The sequence below is a fragment of the Mixophyes fleayi genome, chromosome 5, assembly GCF_038048845.1.
Source record: "Mixophyes fleayi isolate aMixFle1 chromosome 5, aMixFle1.hap1, whole genome shotgun sequence".
Classification (NCBI taxonomy): domain Eukaryota; kingdom Metazoa; phylum Chordata; class Amphibia; order Anura; family Limnodynastidae; genus Mixophyes; species Mixophyes fleayi.
This window is the reverse complement of record NC_134406.1, coordinates 114,726,531-114,749,030: the sequence shown is the minus strand read 5'-3', so window position 1 is coordinate 114,749,030 and position 22,500 is coordinate 114,726,531. Positions and strand designations below refer to the sequence as shown.

At 41.4% G+C, this 22,500-nt stretch overlaps 1 protein-coding gene across 13 annotated transcripts in view; it reads left to right on the top strand.

The window, feature by feature from the left end:
- The window catches only part of TRIO (trio Rho guanine nucleotide exchange factor), a 535,982-nt gene that overhangs the window by 102,057 nt on the left and 411,425 nt on the right, over nt 1–22,500 (top strand). For all 13 annotated transcript variants that reach the window (XR_012692805.1, XR_012692806.1, XR_012692804.1 and 10 more), the window contains exons 11-13: nt 793–984; nt 14,984–15,153; nt 15,555–15,729. Coding sequence is in view for 4 of the 13 variants with exons in the window: in XM_075212723.1 (XP_075068824.1) it covers nt 793–984; nt 14,984–15,153; nt 15,555–15,729 (537 nt within the window). In the remaining 9 variants the exon portion in view is untranslated. The remainder of the gene's footprint in view (nt 1–792; nt 985–14,983; nt 15,154–15,554; nt 15,730–22,500) is intronic.

The following is a 22,500-nucleotide window of genomic DNA, read 5'->3' as shown; positions in this document are numbered from 1 at the left end:
TTTTTAGGGAAATGTTTCTCTCTATCCCCCACCTCTGGTTTGTGTCCTGCAAGGCTTGGTTAGAGAACTATGTGTCCAACTAGATGGGAATATGGAAAGCGGAGGAGTTGAATACTTTAGGGGAGTCTGTATACTTGATTGGAGACTCTGTATCCTTGTGTCCAGTGTCCCACAATAGATTCAGAGAAAAGTATTTAAATATAAAAATTAAATTTTTTCATTGCTGGAGTTTGTAGAGGGATCTACACTTTTATTTTTGACCATGTAAATAGTTAGAGTGTGTGTATAGATGGTTGGCACATATCAGGTCACATTAGGACGTGCCATGTCCCTTAAAAGTCCTGATCCGTTAGACAGTCCTCCTAAATTGGTACAGTTATTATTTAGCAATACACCATGTAAATGGAATCTGAGTAGTTTGTACTTTTATTATTTTTTATCTTGCATATGTTAACATCTTTATTGTAGCTTATGTCATAGCGATGTTTTGCTATGCAATGTCACCAATTACATAATTAGGTATGTAATTTATTATGAGAGTTTATACATTATGTAATCAGATAGTCATTGGAGGTAATTCTAGTTAGCGTTGCTCACAATCTTAACATGCCGATTTATATGTTTGTTTTTTTATGTGAATCAGTCTTAACTGGGCTTTTAAATAAAGTTGTTTTATTTTTTTATCCATAAAAACCATATTAAAGTGTTTTATCTGTTTTTTGTTTTTACATTTTTCCACTTAGATTATGAAATTAAGACGTTTTATTAATTTGCACACTTTTTCTTTGTCAGAATACTTACACCAATGCTGACAAGTTGCTGGAAGCTGCTGAGCAGTTGGCACAAACTGGGGAATGTGATCCGGAAGAAATATATCAAGCAGCTCATCAGTTAGAAGACAGAATCCAAGATTTTGTTAGACGTGTTGAGCAGCGAAAGATTCTCTTGGACATGTCTGTTTCCCTTCACTCACATGTTAAAGAGGCAAGTTAAAATCGTGAATGATGGACCATTTTTAGTTTCCTCATCATTAGATAGGTGCTATTTAGGGACAAAACATTTGCACATGATAACATACATTGTGGATATGGAGACAGATGATGGGTTGCATTTGTCCTAGGAATCTTTTACTTATGATACTGTACAACTTGAAATGGTTATTAAACCAGGTCACCATAAGATTTTTAAGTTTTTGCTTGATTATGTCCCCTCGAATCCCTAGTGATTCTAGAAATACCTGGACTTTCAACCCCCTAGAAATATCCTGAAGTTGAACACTCCTTGCTTTGATGGTAATAAGAAATAAATTGCCAGAAATCATCTTCTCTCCAAGTATATGCAGAGCAGTTGATTCCAGTATATCTGTAATAAAAAAAATGCAAAATATGTAACTTCCTTCACACTTTAATTATATTGTACAATGTATTACCTGGAACAGCAATACCCTTTTGCTTGGTCCTTCTCTCCTGAGCCGGAATTGATCATTCAGGAATGCCTGTACAATCATTTGGAAAAAGTTAACCGTTATTATTTTTATTAACTTTTTTTATATTGCACTGGGATATACTATAGTGCTTTACAATTCTAAACAAACTTATTAATGAACTGACACTGGGTATTAGAGACAGACAGAGAGGTAATAAGGACCTGCTCGCAAGCTTATAATCTATAGACCCTATTCTTTTGCTTTGTTTATGGCTCCACTTTATGCTTTTATGAAATAAGATACTGAAAAACACACAGAACAGCCGAGAAGCTGAACACTTGCAAGCAGGGAAAATGTGGACACTGAAGTGAACTTAATTTTGGGAAATGCAGACAAACTGTGACCTGGAAAGGATGCTTATCAGCCAGGTCCTAAGGATACATGGAAAAGTTAGCAGGATATCTCAGGCCCATGTGCATAAGATCGGAATAGCTGGAACGTGAATACTGTTCATGGAAAACAATCAATGAACAGAAAGGTACAGAGTTTGAGGCAGGAATATAAAGTCAGTTAAGCAGGTGCAGTTAAAGGGAAGGATGTTAATCCTGCAGATGAGATGCAAATGTCCAAAAGTTCACAAGAGAACCCCCTCTGGTAAAAGAGAAGTACTGCAGTAATAACACAAAACACAATAGTCCTGATAGTAATATTAAGCATTCAAATGCCACACTAAAACAGCGCTCTAGACCTAATAAATAACAAATGACACACAGGCAGAAATCTGTGAATGAAAAAAAAGCTTAAAGCAATCTATGAAAAGCAATAAACATTTATTAACAATAAAACATAAAAAAAGCATCCTAGGAAAATCCCAGAGTAAAGGTGTAGCATTTATTATAGAACAAACTGGAAAATCTAACCCCAAAGTATAATCAAACAGACTGTTACAAGGTAAATTTTAAGCAGGTAACTTATTTCCAGCTTCAAATAATAAAACAGAAATTAAACATAAAAGTCAATAGTGTGCCACAGTAATATTAGCATCTTTCAAATGTGCATAATCTCAATTAGAGCTAGATAATATCTGTTGTATTTATTACGCATTATTACTAAAGTATAGATGTAATTGCGGCTAGAAATAGATGGTTAAAGACATGCACAAATAAGCAGAGGCGAGCAAAGAGTTATTTATTTACCCAGTCCCTTAGATAACGAATCAGACAAAGCTCTCAGTCCTGTCCTCTTAACAGCACTTGGAGTTGCAGGTGACCTGTGTTGTTTCTTTTTCAGTGTGGTTCCAAATAGGCTGTAAATCATAAAGCAGGAAGGACTTCTGTCATGAAAACACATACAAGTTCCGACACTAACTACAGCTATGTGTAGCAGATCACAGCTTTCATCAGTACAAGTGACATCCTTCTCTCATCATTTCTAAACACTCTTGTTGACTCGTTTTGTTCTAGTTGAACTTTATCAAAGCATATTCACTATTATCCCAACTTTGAGATGGGTTGTTAGATTCAATTTACTGTTGCCGCCTATTCCTTTATTATGATATGTAATTGTGACCAGATCACTTATAAATAAAGTATTGTATGAATTTATTTAAAGGCAATAGAGCAGGGCGCTTATTTATATAATTGCAGATGTACTGGTTTTGTTGCATCATGTGGCACTTTCTATAGGAAATGCATTTTTTTCTGAGGTATATGTCTGATGCAATAAGCATTTTGTCTGAGGAGTCTGTTGTATAGGAAGTCCTAATTAAGGCTAATTAAGTCTCTTCATGTGAGTAACCAACATGTCCTTTTTTTAGTCTAAATGCACCACAGGAGGTCGTTACTGATGTTCCTGAGTGGCCTTTTGTTCAGAACATTGTAAACAGCGCGTGATGTAGGATCCCAATTCTCCGCAATCTCTACAACACTAAGGGGAAGTTGTGGTAAATTTCCCGTTGTCCAGGATGTTGAGTACCACACTGATATCATTGGACCTGTCAAGATCTCTATCTACTGTGGCAGTAAATTACTGGCAATGGTCACATTGCCTCTTCTGTGTTTTGACAGAATTTCCTCCAGGTTATGGAAGAAATCTCTGCCACCCTCTGTTGGAGGGTAACTAGTCAGGATTGGAAGGCTCTGGATATTCAGCTTTTTGAGCATGAGAAGGTACTTGTCTGGAGATCTAGCAGACATTATTTTGACTGATTGCACTTGAAGAGAGAAGGGAAAACCCCTCCTGCATTTAATTTTGTTTTCATATAGTTTGTGGTATATCCCTCATCACTCTACATTTGAGTAGTTCTGTGTGCCAAATCTTTGAAGATCAGTAGCTTTGGGCTCTATCGAGAATCTGAATATCATCTGGGGCAAGCAACCTAAATAGACAGAGTAGGAAGTCCTCCAATTGGGGTGTCTTGATTTGTCTAGGAATGGTGCAGATTCTGAAGTTGTTTCACCGACCCCAGAATTCGTAATCTTCTTGATTGTCGACTGGTTGCTGGAGGTTATTTCGCAGTTGAACAAATTCATGTTCTGAAAACTGTTAAAACTGGATGATTTCCTCTTGATGTGTCTACCTGTTTTCCAGTATTGGTGACTTCTGTTGAGAGGCCAGACATCACCTTGGTGACTGTCTTTGATCTGCATCATGTCTTTCATTGCCAAGAGGATAGGCATGATGTTTGTTATAATAACATTTATTTCTTTTGTAATGCTAAGGTGTCCATGGGTTTAGTTTTTATTTGCATTTTTCTATTTTTAATAATTGTGTAATTTGATATGACAGAGCTGTTAGAACATCACTGATAAAACGGACAATAAGACATATTAAGGGACTCTTTAGACCATTATGTTATTATGCAATTGACACCTCATTCTCTTGACTAGTCTTGAAGAGTTTTCTAAACCAGGTGTTTTTCAACAATTTTTAAGAAATAAAATCAACTGTTCAGTAAATTTGAGGAAATGTGAATTTGAGCAGACAATAAATGAGTTCTTTGGATACATAAGTCTATTTATTTAGACACATTTTGGAGGAAACAGCACATTTCCACTCTTTCATATTTTTCTCCCCTTGGTTGCTTTGTACGAGCGTCCACCAGTTGGTGTGCCTGGAGATGGAGTAAGGGCATGTGTTAATCTTTACTTTTCGGCATGTTGCACCACTCTCTTAAGAGGCTAAAATCCTCAGTCACCTTGAGGGCCGGACTGGCCATCTGGCACTTCTGGCCAATGCCAGAAGGGCCGATGGTCAGATGGGCCGTTGCCGAGCAGTCCGTGACCGTGCACCAACACTTCCTGGTGGCTGGCTCCTCCCCAGGAACCAGCTAAATGACTGAATGTTGGCACATTCAAATCTGCACAGGTCCTGCAAGACAGTTGTCGAAGTGCGGGCAGAAGACAGAAACAGACAGACAGAAAAGAAGCTGAGAAGGTAAGTACACAAAACGGAGTTGGGGAGAAGAGGAAGGGCGCCGCACAGAAACCGGGGGTGGGGTGGGGGGAGAGAGGATGCACTATTGTGGCATAATATCAACTGAGGGCACTATTGTGGCATATTATCAACTGAGGGCACTATTGTGGCATAATATCAACTGAGGGCACTATTGTGGCATAATATCAACTGAGGGCACTATTGTGGCATAATATCAACTGAGGGCACTATTGTGGCATAATATCAACTGAGGGCACTATTGTGGCATAATATCAACTGAGGGCACTATTGTGGCATAATATCAACCGAGGGCACTATTGTGGCATAATATCAACTGGGGGCACTATTGTGTCATACTATCATCTGGGGGCACTATCATCATCATTTATTTATATAGCGCCAACATATTCCGTAGCGCTTTACAATTGGGGACAAACATAATAAACTAATAAACAAACTGGGTAAAACAGACAAAAAGGTGAGAAGGCCCTGCTCACAAGCTTACAATGTATGGGACAATGGGAGATTGACACATGAGGTTAAGTATACATTTTGCATCTTGGCCCAGCCAGACTGCAAAGGTAAAAGTGACTCATAAGCTAAATGATCTTGTCACACAACAATGTTGGTCAGGGGGTAGTTGTCTTGTGTGAAATTGTGTAACAGGCAGTAACAGGCTAAAGGTAGTGAGGTTAAGAGGGTGGTTGAGGAATATTATAAGCTTGTCTGAATAGGTAGGTTTTCAGAGAACGCTTGAAAGTTTGTAGACCAGAGGAGAGTCTTATTGTGCGAGGGAGAGAGTTCCATAGAGTGGGTGCAGCCCGAAAAAAGTCCTGTAACCGGGAATGGGAGGATGTAATGAGGGTGGATGAGCACTATTGTGGCATAATATCAGTTGGGCATGTACTCAGGCATGAGGGAAGGAGAAGAATGTTAATATAATGTGGGAGGTAGGCTATTCATCATCATCACCATTTATATAGCGCCACTAATTCCGCAGCGCTGTATAGAGAACTCATATCAGTCCCTGCCGCATTGGGGCTTAGTCTAAATTCCCTAAGAGACACACAGACAGACATAGACACAGAAACAGATGCACACAAACAGACTAGGGTCAATTTGTTAGCAGCCAATTAACCTACCAGTATGTTTTTGGATTGTGGGAGGAAACCGGAGCACCCTGAGAAAACCCATGCAAACACGGGGAGAACATACACATACTCCTCACAGATAAGGCTATGGTCGGGAATTGAACTCATTAATTAATGCTGGAGTTTAGGTGGGGGCTAATTATTTAATTGGTGCTATTTTATTTGTGGGGTGATGTGGGTCAATTTAATTTAATATTGGGGCCTTTCAATTTAATATGGGGTGATTCGACCTTTAATTTAATGCTGGGGTGTTTTAGGACTATTATTTGAAAGTGGGGCTGTTTGTGAAAAAAATAACGTCTCTATTAAATGTGAATATGAATTATTTAATGGCAGTGATTGTTGCGGGAAATAGATATATTAAACGTAAATGCTATTTAATTTATTACTGAGGTTGTTTGGAGGGAGGGAAATAGATTTATTTATCAGCAGCAGCTATTTATATTAAATGTGAATTGTATTTTAATGTTAGGGCTGGAGGGAGACCTAATTATAAAACATGGATTGTATTGAATAAACACCAGGGCTGGTTGGAGTTTTCTAAATTACATGTACCCAATTTTTTCCCAAATAGGGCCTCCAACATTCCAGTATCCAGACAAGCAGCAACTGAACTAAAGACACCAGCAGCCACAGGTGGTGAAAGTGACAAGACAGGTAGGAGAGAGCTGGAAAGTCTGCCAACTGTCCTGAATCTGGTGGGGAAGTCCCGAAGTTTGGTGGCTGTCTCGTTTAGTGAGATTTGGTCCGACTACAAGGACAGTTAGGAGGTATGTCCCACTTCACACTGTACTGCTTGTGAAGGCAGTGTTGCACATAGTATTGCTTGTGTATTTGTCTAAAATGATAACTATGTTACATAATAGGGACTCCATGTCTTAAATACCCCGGGCCCCCCGAGCGTTAATCCAGCTCTGGTTAGCAGGAGGGAGTGGATAGCTGCTCCCAGTCTCTGGATAGGACACAGACTGCAGAGCATGCCGAGGAGCTCTAAGTATCTCAAGATTTGGTAATCTCGTGAGACTAAGAGCTTCCCTGCTCACTCAGAAAGTTGGGGGATGTCATAATGTGCCTCGGGGGATGGCATGATGAATGTAATGTTTTATTTTAATGATGACAGCTCTACTCCATTTTTGATCATGGTTGTGTTCTGTCATATCTACTAAAAAAAAAAAAGCGCGCTGGGCCTTAATGTATGTTAGCATATAGAGCCAATAAACTCTCCAAGAGGGCAGAGTATGGATCTCCGTAAAATAAAGGACATTGATAAGCTTTCCTCTGGGAGTTACATGAAGTTTAGTGTTCTCTTGCCTTTGCTAATTTCAATTGCAAATTATTTAGAATGTTTTCCTCTTATTTTGTACCATTTACTTAACTCACATTTTTCCATGGACACCAGAGTCACAAGACAGATTTGCAAAATTTAAAATGCTTTATACTGGTTCTTCCAAACCCTGAATTCTTTTTGTTATTGAAAAGAGGGATTTCACGCCATGTTGTCCAAACAAATAATGTTATATCATGTTTGAGTTGAGTATGTAATAAGACTTAGCATTCCTGTCTACTTGGCTTGCATCAAACACTCCCTGTTGCATCTGGCCTTCAGGTTTCAACTTCTGTGAATTTACAGGTTGATTTATCTCCCTTATAAACATATCCTCCTGTAATAAAATCATCCTAGATCATTCAATTCTATCAAAATGGATAGACACGGTTGAACGAACAGCTGAATTGTTGATATTGAATTCGTCCAGCTTAAAGTCTTTCCTGACTGGCTTTAGGTCAAGGGGTACAATACGAAAAATACATGTGTTATGCTTCTTATGTTGTCTTCAGGATGATTAAATATGATTGAATATCTGCCTGCACACAGTTCTTTTAATGGTAGGTTTCACCCAGCCTTTTCTGACCCTCCAATTACTATTTCACAAGTGACAAAGGACAGCTGATTTTTGCAAGGTTTATTAATTGGATGGTAGTCTGCGTAGTATACAAATGTATTCACAATTCACACCTCAGCATTTTAAAGGTTAGCATGGTCAAGCAATCTTCATAAAAGGCTGTGTGTGAATTTGTTTAGAGCAATAAGGATATTGCTAATTAATTTTTAGATTTAATTTAAAAAGTACAATGCTTAGATAATATAAAAAAACAATTAAGAAACAATTGACATGACCTGCACAAGCAAAACAGATTTAAAATAAATGGTTTAAATTCAGAGTATATCTTACAGACCAGTGGTATATTCTGCACCAAGGGAAATTGGCTTGAAGATGGACAGCTTATCAATGATTGATTTCCCAAAAGACTGACAAATTGTTGTAACTGGTATCAACTTTTTAAAGACACCTTTACACCTTACCCCACCTCCAGGGAGATTTGTGCTCTGTGACACTGTTTACAACCACGCATGTTGCCTGATTTACTACCCAATTCTACTATGTGAGCTAACTTTTCTGGAGGGTGTCACAGACCCAATTTTATTATTAATAGATCCCCTATGATTTTAACAATTCGTACCAAACAGGCCTATTCTTAGCGCATTAGTTGAGCTTATACTCATGTCTTCATCTTCTCTGTGTGACAGAATGCTTTATTTGACATATGAGCCCTTCATCTTGCTATTGAGGAATATGTGGTTGATCACTCCTTTTACTGATTTTAAGTTGCTTTTTGCAAACAGAATTATTTTTGTCTATATAACATACGGCAAGCCATCATCCTTGTGTAAGACCACAAGCTGTGAACTGCTCCTTTGAGTTTCTCTCGGTATCTAAAACTCTCCTATGTCAGGATGTAGCTCACCCCAGGGGCCGTTGAAGCTGCTCAGCTTTCCCTGAAAGTTGTTGTGAGAGGATGGACTGCCTATGCCACCCTGTCTGCTATTGTGGGAACTGGCTGGGCGTACTTTGCCACCATTCCTTTTCATTATTCCAAATGCATCCTCTCACCGCAGTAGGAGGAGCTTACAAGTGCTGCCTCCACTGGACTCCATTACGGCATCCAGTACCGGGTTTCTTCTGGGTAATTGATACTGTGAGTGTACCCCGTTACTGGTGTACCTAGGCTGGTACTCCTGATCTCTTCCTATGAATCAAGGTTGATGTGGATGAATCCCCAATGGCCTAGCACACCAGCCAGAGCTGCTGGGTAGCTGCAGAGCGGTGGTACTGGATGCTGGGTCCAAACCTCAGAAACAGCCCGGAACGGATTAGATTTTGGCTCTAATCTGCAGGTGACAGGATTTTCAGCATGGAAGATATTCTCAAACAGGTCTTTGAAGCAAGTGATGTTTATTTGCAGATTCACTGATTTGAAGGTATCAGTGCTCAGGTCAGATGAAAACAGAAGAACAACTTTTAATACAAAACAAAGCCTTTTTCATACACATTTGGAGACTAGTCTTAGCAGGAGGTTATTCGTTCTCCTGTCCCTTTAGCCAATCTGGGCTGATTCATGCAGCCTGCACGTGAATCAACCCAGAGAGGTTTAAAACCTTTCTTCTTTCTTGGGTGGGAGATTTATCTTTTAAATCTTCTGCCCAAACTGACTTCCAGGGACTGGGTGCCATGGTCTGGCTCTGCTCCCTGGCCGAAAATAGTACCAGGGAGAGCACCCAGATCCCGGGACAGCAGTCCCTGCTAGTTGGAGCTCAAAAAGCTTCAACTAGGGACTTAGCTTCCTGGGACCTCCAGGAGGCGCAGCATCTCCTGGACCTATTTGATTCTAGGAGACTGGTTGTTAAGTCCCTCTGGCAGCCACTGAAGCTGGCTGCTGGAGGGTAAAGGATCCAGGGCTGCTTCTGCAGCCCCAGCACAGGGTAAGTGCTTTCTTATTTTTTACACATACCTACACATACATTCTGCACTTAAATACACATATAGTTACACTCCTGAGCGCTTAAAATATTTACATTTGAAATCACACTCCCTATTCACAGGATCAGATTACCAACCTTTCAAGAATACAGTGAGGGAGTTAACCCCTCTGGTGCTGCATTTCGGTTAACTACCGGTGCTGCAGCACCGACACTAAACATTTTACATTTATTTTTATTTAAAATGCCCTTTTACACTCCCTGGCGTCTAGTGCCGGGGTTTAATCCTTTCCTTGCTGAAGTGCTGGGCGCTACCCACCCAGCGCTGCAGCGCACATTTAAAATATTTTTTTTTATTAGCAAAAACATTTCACGTGGCTCCTGGCGCCGGTGATTTAACCCCTCTGGTATTAACCCTCCCGGCGCCGGAGTACATTTCAAGATGGCCTCGGCATGGTACTCAGGTCCCTGCCACAGTTGGGCTGTGATCTTTTAACATAGAGGTGGGCAGGACCACTAAGTAAACACACACCAGACCCACTGACTTCACATTTTACACCTTAGTAGCTCAATTTATCAATTAATTCATTTGATGTACCATACTTACACTGCAGTTATGTTTAGGCCTTATCTCTCACAATTATGTTATGGGTTAATCCTTATAACTATAATTCCTCTAAGTTCACTACACTTTGTATATACTGTTCTTCATGTTCTGGCAACTGTGGTTCTCTGTTGTGGAACCGCAAGTCCCAGAAACCTCTTGTTTGTGACCGGATTGGCTTACTTCGCCACCCGGTCTCTTGGAGAGAATATGAATGAAGGGATGTTCTTTCAGCTCAGTTTATCTGGATTGCTTAATCACCATCCGTAACAGACAATTACTGACCAATCCGACTGGTGTCGCCAGATACTCGCCGACTTGCGAATGCCAACTGCACAATAGTTGTAGGAGTTTTCAACTGCCACCACTAGGCTCCTTCAACAGCTCCTAGAACCATGTACTTCTGGGTATCTGGTATAGCTGCTGTAGTGCCTCTTGACTGCTTATTATGGATCAGGACTGCTGGGTAGCGTGCAATGCATTGACACAGACGTTGGGTTCAACATAGGACAGCCGGGAAGCGGATTAGAGTTTAAGCTCTTATCTGTTGGTCATAGGATACAGCAGGTAATAGGCCACAGGCAGAATCTTCAAGCAGTGATCTGTTATTGGTAAATAGTTCTGACAAGGACCTTTACACACCAGTTAATGGTACTGGTGATCATCCAGAAGTACTATTAAAGTAATTCTATCGTTTTAAAATAAGCATTGCATAAGCGATTGTATTGTGTTTTTAAAGCACAAAGTAATTTATTTTAGCAGATGTAAAATTTAACAATTCAATACATGATTATAATACAGTACAGTTAATACCAAAAGATAAATACATACCGCTGCGCTCGCTTTCGCTAGCTGGTACCTGCGAACAGTACTTCACTCCAGAATACTGTGGTCAGACAAGACTGAGGCCAGTACCAGCACAGCTATATTATATACACTCAGTGTTACAAAGAAAACAATGCAGATGACGTGGCTTGCTTCTATAGGTCCAGACTTCAGGTGGGTCCAGTGAAAACAGGTCATAGCCTAGTTCAAACAACCCCCTCTAAGGCTGATGGGTCAACATTCCAGATGATTCTCCCACCCAGAAACCAGTTTAAGCTAGTCTATCAATCATGTCATATACAAACTCCTTCAGCTTGAGTTAGTATATACACTCTAATAATGTCATCAGTTCTTTTCATCACCTTCTTCGCTCCCTTTCCGCCTCCTCCTGCTCCCACCTCGCTCACCTCTTTAATCTGTCCCTCTCCACCGGCATTTTACCCTCCGCCTTTAAACATGTCATCTCACCCATTCTCAAGAAACCCAACCTTGACCCCACCTCACTCTCTAATTACCGCCCCATTTCCCTTCTCCCCTTTGCCTCCAAAATACTCGAGAGACTTGTCTGCAACCGTCTCTCCACCTACCTCTCTGAACACTCCCTCCTAGACCCTCTCCAATCAGACTTCCGCCCTTCCATTTCACTGAAACTGCCCTGGCTCAAGTTACGAACAATCTCCTCTCGGCTAAAGCCATGGGACACTACTCCCTCCTGATTCTCCTCGACCTCTCAGCGGCCTTTGACACCGTTGACCACCCCCTCCTGCTTCACACCCTCCAGTCCATTGGCCTCTCCGGTACTGTCCTCTCCTGGTTCACCTCCTACCTTGCCGACGGTTCCTTCTCTGTTTCCACCTCTGAGTCTCTCTCCCCCTCTTCCTCCCTTCCAGTCGAGGTCCCTCAGGGCTCTGTCCTTGGACCCTTACTATTCTCACTATATACACCTCTTCTCTGGGTGCACTCATCAGCTCCTTCGGCCTCAAGTACCACCTTTATGCTGATGACACTCAACTCTACCTTTCCTCTCCTGATCTCTCTCCCTCCCTTCTCTCCAGGGTATCCGCATGCCTCTCTGCCATCTCCTCCTGGATGTCCTCTAGATTTCTTAAACTCAATCTTGCTAAAACTGAACTCATAGTCTTACCTCCCTCTCGTACCTCCTTCCCCTCTGACCTCTCTATCACTGTTGACAACTCCTCTATCTCCCCTGTTCCCCAACTCCGCTGCCTAGGTGTCATCCTCGACTCCTCTCTCTCCTTTGCCCCTCACATTCACTCTCTCGCCAAATCCTGCCGTTTCCAGCTTCGCAACATTGCCCGCATTCGGCCCTTCCTCTCCCAGGATGCCACCAAACCTCTCGTCCACTCTCTGATTATCTCCCGCTTGGAATACTGCAACCTTCTCCTTACCGGCCTCCCCCTCTCTCATCTCGCTCCCCTTAGATCTGTACTTAACGCCGCTGCTAGGCTTATTTTCCTCTCTCGCCGTTCCTCCTCTGTCTCCCCACTCTACCAAGCCCTTCACTTGCTCCCCTTCCCCCAACAGAATGCTTTTCAAGCTCCTCACTCTGACTTACAAGGCCCTCGCCAACTCCACTAATCCCTACATCTCTAACCTCTCTATTCACAATCCCTCCCGCCCACTGCGATCGTCCAACGATCGTCGCCACTTTTCCCCTCTGATTACCTTCTCTCACGCACGTATCCAAGATTTCTCCCGCGCCGCTCCCCTCCATTGGAACAAGCTCCCCCGCTCCATCAGAACTTCCCCTAATTTGTCCTCTTTCAAATGAACATTAAAAACCCACCTTTTCCTTAAAGCCTTCCAGTCTCATGCCTAAACTCCCACCGGTCGGCTACCTCTCTTTCTCATCCCTTCTTCCTTTCTCCCCCTTCCTCGACTCCGTCTCCGTTTCTCCCGTCTCTCTGTCTCGTCCATGTGTCTGTCTGTCTTCCCCTCCCTTTAGATTGTTTGCTCCTTTGAGCAGGGCTCTCCTACCTCCTGTTTCCATCACTTTTAACTGCGCTCTCCAGCTACTCAGCTCACCTCCTCTCGGTCCCTCTGCCCTCTGTCTCCTCTCGCTTCTCTCCACTCCCCTCAGTGTCTCTCAACCTGTCATCCGTGCCCACCCTCTTGGGCCATAGTTACCTGCCTGTACTCACTTTTCCCCTCCCTCCCTCTCTTTCATGCTGTGCCTGAGCCCCCAGAGTTATAGTGCTTACTGTTACTTGTACTGTGCTGTTTCACCTTGCACTCTGCCATTGTTTGTCCTTGTACGGCACTACGGATACTTTGTGGCGCCCTATAAATAAAAATTAATAATAATAATAATAATAATAATAATAATCAACACTTGTGGGGCGGGTTCTTCCCAGTCTCCCAATACTCAAGTTTCTTTGTACGTGAAACAGTGATCAGCTTGCCAAATATTGGGAGACTCCAGACTAAGGGACCTAGCAGTCATACTTTTCCCCTAGTGACCTCCCACCCATTATTTGGAATTAATATAAATATGAAATATATAAATAACTAAATGTTATAGTGCGTGTGTGTGCGTGCGTATTTTACTGCGTGATTGCGCCATGCCATGTATAGCGTGGCATACTGAGTGCAATCACATGATAAAACAATATTAACTAATATACTTTCGCTCGTCCAATTATACGACTTCGACAGTACAGATGAAATACCAAAACATGGTCAAACAGAGCTCCTTATATACTGTTTCTGACACCCATGTTGGCAGGGGGTAACCCAGCCCCCTGTTTCTAGCATGGCACCACAACATCTGAGATATTACATTCAATGTTTACCATCAGGCTGTAATATATTCTCTAATCTTGGATTTAACGTAATTCACATCAGTCTGCGATTTCCTAAATTACTTGCTGGTTGCATTATTCATGTAACTTGCATTCTGACTGAAATAATATATTGGTCACTTCTGAGATGAAAAGACTTAATTAGCATGATTAGCCTGCCTTCAGAAGCTAAAACCACAAATTTCTTCCTACGTGACAATATAGCTTCAGAAATCAATACATTTCCAATACATAAATGCGCCACTAATTGAAATAAAAAATCTACAATCAATTATTTCTACATGATCCAGCCACATTGTTATAGTGGTGTGCAAATGTTTCTTCACATATGATAAAAGTTCTTAAAATTATTTGCACTCCTGTAGTCGCACCCATAAAATGGCATAATCCTTAATTTTCCTTGTGGACTATACTCCCCCATGTCAAACCATTGTTTTGGCTTCATACCAAAGGTGTCCATGAACAAAGTTTTTAAGTATTAACAGCTATTTGTGTTTGGTTTCAGTAAGTCATGCCAACTGGAAAATGTAACATTGCTGAGGGACATGCCGTTTACCTGCCTTACGTACCATCCATTTCTCATGAAATGTAAAACTCCCAAAATATGTACTTCAATTAGTAGCTTTTCATCTAATCTCAACTCTCTCCTTTTTTTATAGAACCATTTTACTTCTTTAGCAAACTTTTAGTTTAGAGCGGATATTTAATTTATAATAAAAACAGCAGTGTTTAAAACTTGTGCAATCCAAAGCCACAAATGTTTGTTTTCATACACTCTAGAATAGAGAACAGTCCACCTAAAGAAAGAATGGTGATTAAGAAAAATTTTGATTTTAGTTTCTAGTGTTCTGTGGTGTACAGTTAATATAGAAGATTTTTTAAATATTTTTTGTGCATCATTAGCTGTGGACATGGATGGAGGACCTCCAAAAGGAACTGTTAGATGATGTCTATGCAGAGTCAGTGGAAGCTGTTCAGGATCTGATAAAACGCTTTGGTCAGCAACAACAAACAACTCTCCAGTTTACAGTCAATATTATTAAAGAAGGAGAAGATCTGATCCAACAGCTAAGGTACATTGTATAGCATACTAGTCTTTTGTTATGTATGTATGTTTGGGGTTTTGTTTTTGTATAAGTAGACCTTGCAGGTTTTTCATATATTATGTATGCATGTTTTGTTCTGCATTCCATTAAACATTGTTCTACAATTCAATTAATGTAGATTTAAAGGGGTTATGTTGTGTGACAACTTCTTGTTGCCTTTCTAGTTCATCACTACTGTTCTAAAGCATTTTTTCCCAGTGTTAGTATCCTCATATTTATTTTTTCTATTAATTTCTATAATTGCTGTAAGTTGTTTCATTTTTGTTCTCATATATGAGGCTGCTGACATTGATAAAAACTAGCATGTTTTTATGTTTTATCAACAACCAACCTCCTTTCTTTTCTTTTTTTTTTTCTTTCTATTGAAGGGATTCAGCTATTTCCAGTAACAAGACTCCACATAATAGCTCCATCAATCATATTGAAAGTGTTCTTCAACAGCTGGATGAGGCCCAATCACAGATGGCGGAACTTTTTCAAGAACGAAAGATAAAACTTGAACTCTTCTTGCAGCTACGAATATTTGAAAGAGATGCTATTGATGTAAGTTATACATTTTGCTTTTGTTTCATTTCTTGTTTACTATGGTATTGGTTTAATACTATCCTTCTTTTGGAGGAAACTGCTAACCATGGGTTATAGAGGCTTAGTCCTTGATTCTGGCACTTTAAAAAAATCTGCAAAATGTTTAACTGCTACCACTCTATACCTATTCTCGGTAGGGTACTTAAGGTTTTGAGTGCCCCCAGGGAGAGGCTTTTTGTTTTCTTTTGTAGTGCTGCAGCTTTTTTCAGTTAACACATATCATATTAAATACTGGAATGCTACTTAACATGCTAGAAATTTTTCCCATCCATGAAATTGCAATACCAAAATTAAGAAATTACATCTTTACCTACTGTTTTATGTCATTGTACGTGATTTGTTTCTATTATAATCCCCTCAATATACAACACTTTGTAATATGTCACTCTTTTAAAAATGAAGGATAATAAATTATATTAAAACATTGCAATAATATTATAATGCAGCTCTGCTAAAAATCATAACAGAGCTGATCTTCACCAACTCAGAGGTGATGGAGTTTAGTCCGCAAAGGAGGGAGGAGAACAGTGCAACAGATGCATGTTAATGATTAATCCAGTGGTTCCCAAACTTTTGCAGTTCGCGGCACCCTTAGCGTGTCCAAATTTTTTCAAGGCACCCCTCGAAAATAATTACTGAGCAGTCCTGTTTTAGAAGTAGTTGGGTCAAAAAATTGTAATAAGTATTTAGGTCAGGACAGAAATACTTATTTAGTTGTATGCAAAAATGCCCCCTCTGCCCCCAGGCATGCTGCAGCCCTCTGTCACGCTGCCCCCCTCTGTCACGTTGCCCCCCTCTGCTGGCCTCTGTCACGTTGCCCCCCTCTGCTGTCCTCTGTCACGCTGCCCCCCTCTGCTGGCCTCTGTCACGCTGCCCCCCTCTGCTGGCCTCTGTCACGCTGCCCCCCTCTGCTGGCCTCTGTCACGCTGCCCCCCTCTGCTGGCCTCTGTCACGCTGCCCCCCTCTGCTGGCCTCTGTCACGCTGCCCCCCTCTGGTGGCCTCTGTCACGCTGCCCCCCTCTGCTGGCCTCTGTCACGCTGCCCCCCTCTGCTGGCCTCTGCCACGCTGTCCCCCTCTGCTGCCACGATCCTCTCACTCTTCCCCACGCCAGCCATAAAAAAAATTAAAGAACAGAAACTTACCAATCCGCGCGGCGCCGGGACCCAGCAACCTCCTCTCTCTGGCTGCTGGGTCCCGGCGCCGCGCGGATTGGTAAGTTTCTGTTCTTTATTTTTTTTAATGGCTGGCCCGCGGCACCCCATTGACAGCGCCGCGGCACCCCTGGGAGCCGCGGCGCACACTTTGTGAACCGCCGGATTAATCTCATTGCTATGTGGGTGCACACTCACTCTGACCAGACTCCTCTTCGGGGCACACTCCACGAGGAGAAGACTGATATAAAGGAAAGAACTGAAATGCATATGTTTTCATCCATTTCTGCTTTATTATAAAAAACCTATAGTATTAGAATCATATGAGTGGCTGGTAAAACTACATCTTGAATATTCACTATAAGAAGGAAATAGAAGTACTTGAGAGAGTTCTGAGTGTTGGCATCCTAATTAATAGAGAGTATGCAAGAATTGAATTGTAGGTAGATGTTAGAAACACTAGGTTTGTTTAATTTGGGGAGTAAAAGGTACTTTAGTAGGGGCTTCATTAATGAAATATATTTGAGTTTAATATAAAGATCTGTTATAAGGTGTGCGTACCAAGGATCATGGAGAGGGGTGGTCATTGGTTGTGAATGAACGACAAGACTGTTTCACCATTAGCATAGGAGGAGAATCTTTGTTATGAATATTGTTAAGATGTGGAATTTCACGATGTGGTGGTGGCAAATTCACAAAGAAAATGTAAAATGGACTGTGACAAGATGGACCGCCTATATCACCCTGTCTGTTGCTAGAAACCGGCTGGTTTTACTTTGCCACCGTTCCCTTTTTTTTTTTTTTTTGAAAAGTACATGTTTTAGTTTTTCAAAACAAAATAGTCATGAAAGTGAGACATCATATGACATATATGTGAAACACTTCACTTCAAGTAACAGAAATGCACATAAAAGAAAAACCGAAACAGTACATAGTAAATTGGCATGTTACTGTAAAGGAACGAGAGTGTTGTTTTTCTTATTTTTGTTGCTTGGGTGGAAGGAGGAAGACAAACAATCTGTGAAGGGGGATTTGAGGAAGAAAAGAGGGGGGGGGAAAGAGTTTATCACCTTTTGTTCTCTGTATCAAGTGGTAAAGAGGAAAGATAGTGACATACTTGGCTATAAGGAGGTGTAATCAGACTGTCTATGACTATCATTTTAAGTATAAGACGTTCCAAGCCTCTAACATTCATAGTTTATGTGAGCGGATGGGTGTCAGATGGTTGTTAATGGGGGTTCAGCATTGAAATAGCTCATCCAAGGAGACCATTTATTTTGGAAATTCTCTGGTTTATCTTTAAGGACGGCTGTAATGCTTTCCATTCTGTAAATAGACCAAATTTTGCTACTGGTAGCTGAGAGTGAGGGGGGGCAGTATCTTTCCAGTAAGCTGCAATCAAACATTTAGCTGCATTTACCATGTGACCAATGAGCTTTTGTATGGGCCGGGTGACGTCAGGGAGCCGTCTGGGAAGAAGGGAGTACAGAGGGGAATCAGGCTTTTTAGCCTGGGTCACAGATTCAATCAGCTTATGAATTTGCTGCCAGTAAGACTGCAGTCTAGGGCAACTCCACCAAACGTGCAACAGGGTACCCCGCAGTCCACAACCCCTCCAACATCGATCACTGGAAGCAGGAAAGATAGTATGCAGATGGGAGGGGACTAAATACCACCTGCCACTGTTCCCTTTTATTATCCCAAATGCATCCTCTAACTGCAGTAGGGAGGGGCTTACAAATGCTGCCACCACTGGACTCCTTCATGGCATCCAGTACTGCGTTCCTTCTGGATAATTGTCGCTGCTAGGGTACCCCATTGCTTGTGTATCTGGGCTGGTACCCCTGACCTCTTCCTATAGATCAGGTTTGCTGTTAATGGATCCCCTCTGGCCTATCATACAAGCCAGAGCTGCTAGGTAGCAGGCAGAGCGGTGGTACTGGAAAGCTGGGTCCAAACCTCATTACAGCCGGGAACGAATTAGAGTTGGGTCTAATCTGTAGGTCACGGGAATTTCAGCGTGGAAGAAGTTGTCAAGCAGGTCTTTGAAGCAAGTGATGTTTATTTGCTTTCACACTGGTTTAAGGTGCCAGTAATCAAGAGGTCAAAAGAAACAAGAATGATACATTTCAGTACAAACCAATGCTGTTTTTTAGTTTTGGATACAGCCTCGCAGAGGGTAAGCCAGCCCGCTGAAGTCTGAGTTATTTTTAGTATCTGGATGCAATGTGTTTCCCCAAACATGGATTTAAATACAATTTACACTTAACAAACTATGTAGTAATCTGTGATATCCTAAATCACAGTGATCAGAGATTTCCCTTCTCTTTAACCAGGATACAGGTAACGGCTCCCAGCTGGGCCTTCAGGCCAGAGCAGGCATTTGACACTTCACATCAAAGCATTTTTCCTGTTATCGGCAAAACAGACTCCCTCCCCACATATGCCTAATTAGAGATTTTCTCTAGCAAAGTTACAAAACCCCAAACAAGACATTTCCTATACCAAAATACACACAATATCAAAAATATGTGCATTTGCAACAGGGCCATCTTTTCCATTGGGCACGATGGGCAGCTGCCCAGGGGCCCTACGGGCAAGAGGGCGGCATAGGCACGGCTCTTAATGAGAATAAATAATCCTGCAAAAGAAAAAAACCTGCAAAAAAAACCTTCAAGGGTCACTGAGCAAGTACATCTATCTATCTCTATCTCTATATATCTATATCTGTATACATCTATATATCTATATCTATATCTAGGGGCCCCGTTGCACTGCTGTGCCCGGTGGCCCATAATGTTGTTTAGATGGCCCTTATTTGCAATTTTATATAATAAGCGTCCTAAGTGATCCAGACAGACTGGGTAACATGTTGCAAAAAAATCTTATTTATAGCTATAAGAAGGACATTATGGGGGATTTGTAATCCACAATATTTTTCAGTTTGAAAAAAAAATAAATATATATATATATATATATATATATATATATATATATATATATATATATATATATATATATATATATATATAATATGTGTGTGTGTAAATCTTCAAAAGCCCCACATACTCTTGCCTTGTTTTCAAGTGGCAGCCAAATTGCAAAGTACCAGATGGTCAGTTTCTAAAACAATGAGAGCAAGGCGCCTCATAGTGTAATAATATTGGGAATAGGAAACCTATATTAGGGTAATATGAGTACCAGATGCAGACTTGTCAATAGCCGTGTCTAGTAGTGAGTCCTTTCATCTGTCGGGATATCCCTCTGGATCTCACCATATGTATAGAAATACAGAAAACCAGTAATAGTGTAGTATTTTGATACCTTGCCTGGCACGCTCTGTGATGTGGAGATAGATACCAATCAAGCAAAAGAGAACAATCAGCTGATCATTCAGCAATAAATCACCAATCAGGGAGAGAAAGGTGAATAAAAGGGGTTCAAAATAGAGGAACACTTTTTTTTTTACTCTGCACATGCGCACTTTATGAATAGGAGTGCGCTTGGAATTGGAATATCTGTATCCTATTTTCACGCATGCGCTGTAGATATATACAGTCAAGTCCATAAATATTGGGACATCGACACAATTCTCATATTTTGGCCTCTATACACCACCACAATGGATTTGAAATGAAACTAACAAGATGTGCTTTAACTGCAGACTTTCAGCTTTAATTTGAAGGAATTTACATCCAAATCTGGTGAACGGTGTAGGAATTACAACGGCTTCTATATGTGCCTCCCACTTTTTAAGGGACCAAATGTAATGGGACAATCGACTCAAAAGCTATTTCATGGACATATGCGGGCTATTCCCTCAATATTTCATCATCAATTAAGCAGGTAAAAGGTCTGGAGTTGATTCTAGGTGTGACATTTGCATTTGGAATCTGTTGCTGTCCACTCTCAATATGAGATCCAAAGAGCTATCACTATCAGTGAAGCAAGCCATCATTAAGCTGAAAAATCAAAACAAACCCATCAGAGAGATAGCAAAAACATTAGGTGTGGCCAAATCAACTGTTTGGAACATTCTTAAAAAGAAAGAACGCACCGGAGAGCTCAGCAACACCAAAAGACCCGGACCCGGAAGACCCGGAAGACCATGGAAAACAACTGTGGTGGATGACAGAGGAATTTTTTCCCTGGTGAAGAAAAACCCCTTTACAACAGTTGGCCAAATCAAGAACACTCTCCAGGAGGTAGGTGTATATGTGTCAGTCAACAATCAAGAGAAGACTTCACAAGAGTGAATATAGAGGGTTCACCACAAGATGTAAACCATTTGTGAGCCACAAAAGCAGGAAGACCAGATTAGAGTTTCTAAATCAACATCTAAAAACACCATTACAGTTCTGGAACAACATCCTATGGACAGATGAGACAAAGATCAACTTGTACCAGAGTGATGGGAAGAGAAGAGTATGGAGAAGAAAAGGAACTGCTCATGGCCCAAAACATACCACCTCATCAGTGAAGCATGGTGGTGGTAGTATCATGGTGTGGGCATGTATGGCTGCCAATGGAACTGGTTCCCTAGTATATATTGATAATGCAGGGGCGGATCTAAAAAATGGCTATACCCCGGGCGATTTAGGCCACGCCCCCTTTCTGACATCTAAGGCTGCCGGCGGCTGCACACTATGTGCAGGTCCGCTCGGCAGTGACAGTGTGCTGCCCGGCTGCTCTGATTGTGTTTAAAACACAATCAGAGCAGCCGGGCAGCACACTGTCACTGCCGAACGGACCTGCACATACTGTGCAGCCATCAGCAACAAGTCCCTGCTAGGGGGGGCGATTGCCCTGATCGCCCCCCCCCCCCCCCCCGGATCCGCCACTGTGATGTGACTGCTGACAAAAACAGTAGGATGAATTCTGAAGTGTTTCGGGCAATATTAACTGCTCATATTCAGTCAAATGCTTCAGAATTCAGTGGACGGCAATTCACAGTGCAGATGGACAATGACCAGAAGCATACTGCAAAAGTAACCAAAGAGTTTATTAAGGCTAACAAGTGGAATGTTATGCAATGGCCAAGTCAATCACCTGACCTGAATCCGATTGAGCATGCATTTCACTTGATGAAGACAAAACTAAAGGGAAAATGCCCCAAGAACAAGCAGGAACTGAAGACATTTGCAGTAGAGGCCTGGCAGAGCTTCACCAGGGATGAAACCCAGTGACTGGTGATGTCTATGTGTTCCAGACTTCAGGCTGTAATTGACTGCAAAGGATTTGCAACAAAGTATTAGAAAGTGAAAGTTTGATGTAGGATTGTTTAGTTTGTCCCATTACTTTTGGTCCCTTAAAAAGTGGGAGGCACATATAGAAACCATTGTAATTCCTACACCGTTCACCTGATTTGGATATAAATTCCCTCAAATTTAAGCTGAAAGTCTGCAGTTAAAGCACATCTTATTTGTTTCATTTCAAATCCTTTGTGGTGGTGTATAGAGGCCAAAATATGAGAATTGTGTCGATGTCCCAATATTTATGGACTTGACTGTATATCTTGGCACATGCGTTTGAATGGTCTAGCTCTCTCTATATAAATAGCGCTTTAATTATTTAGGG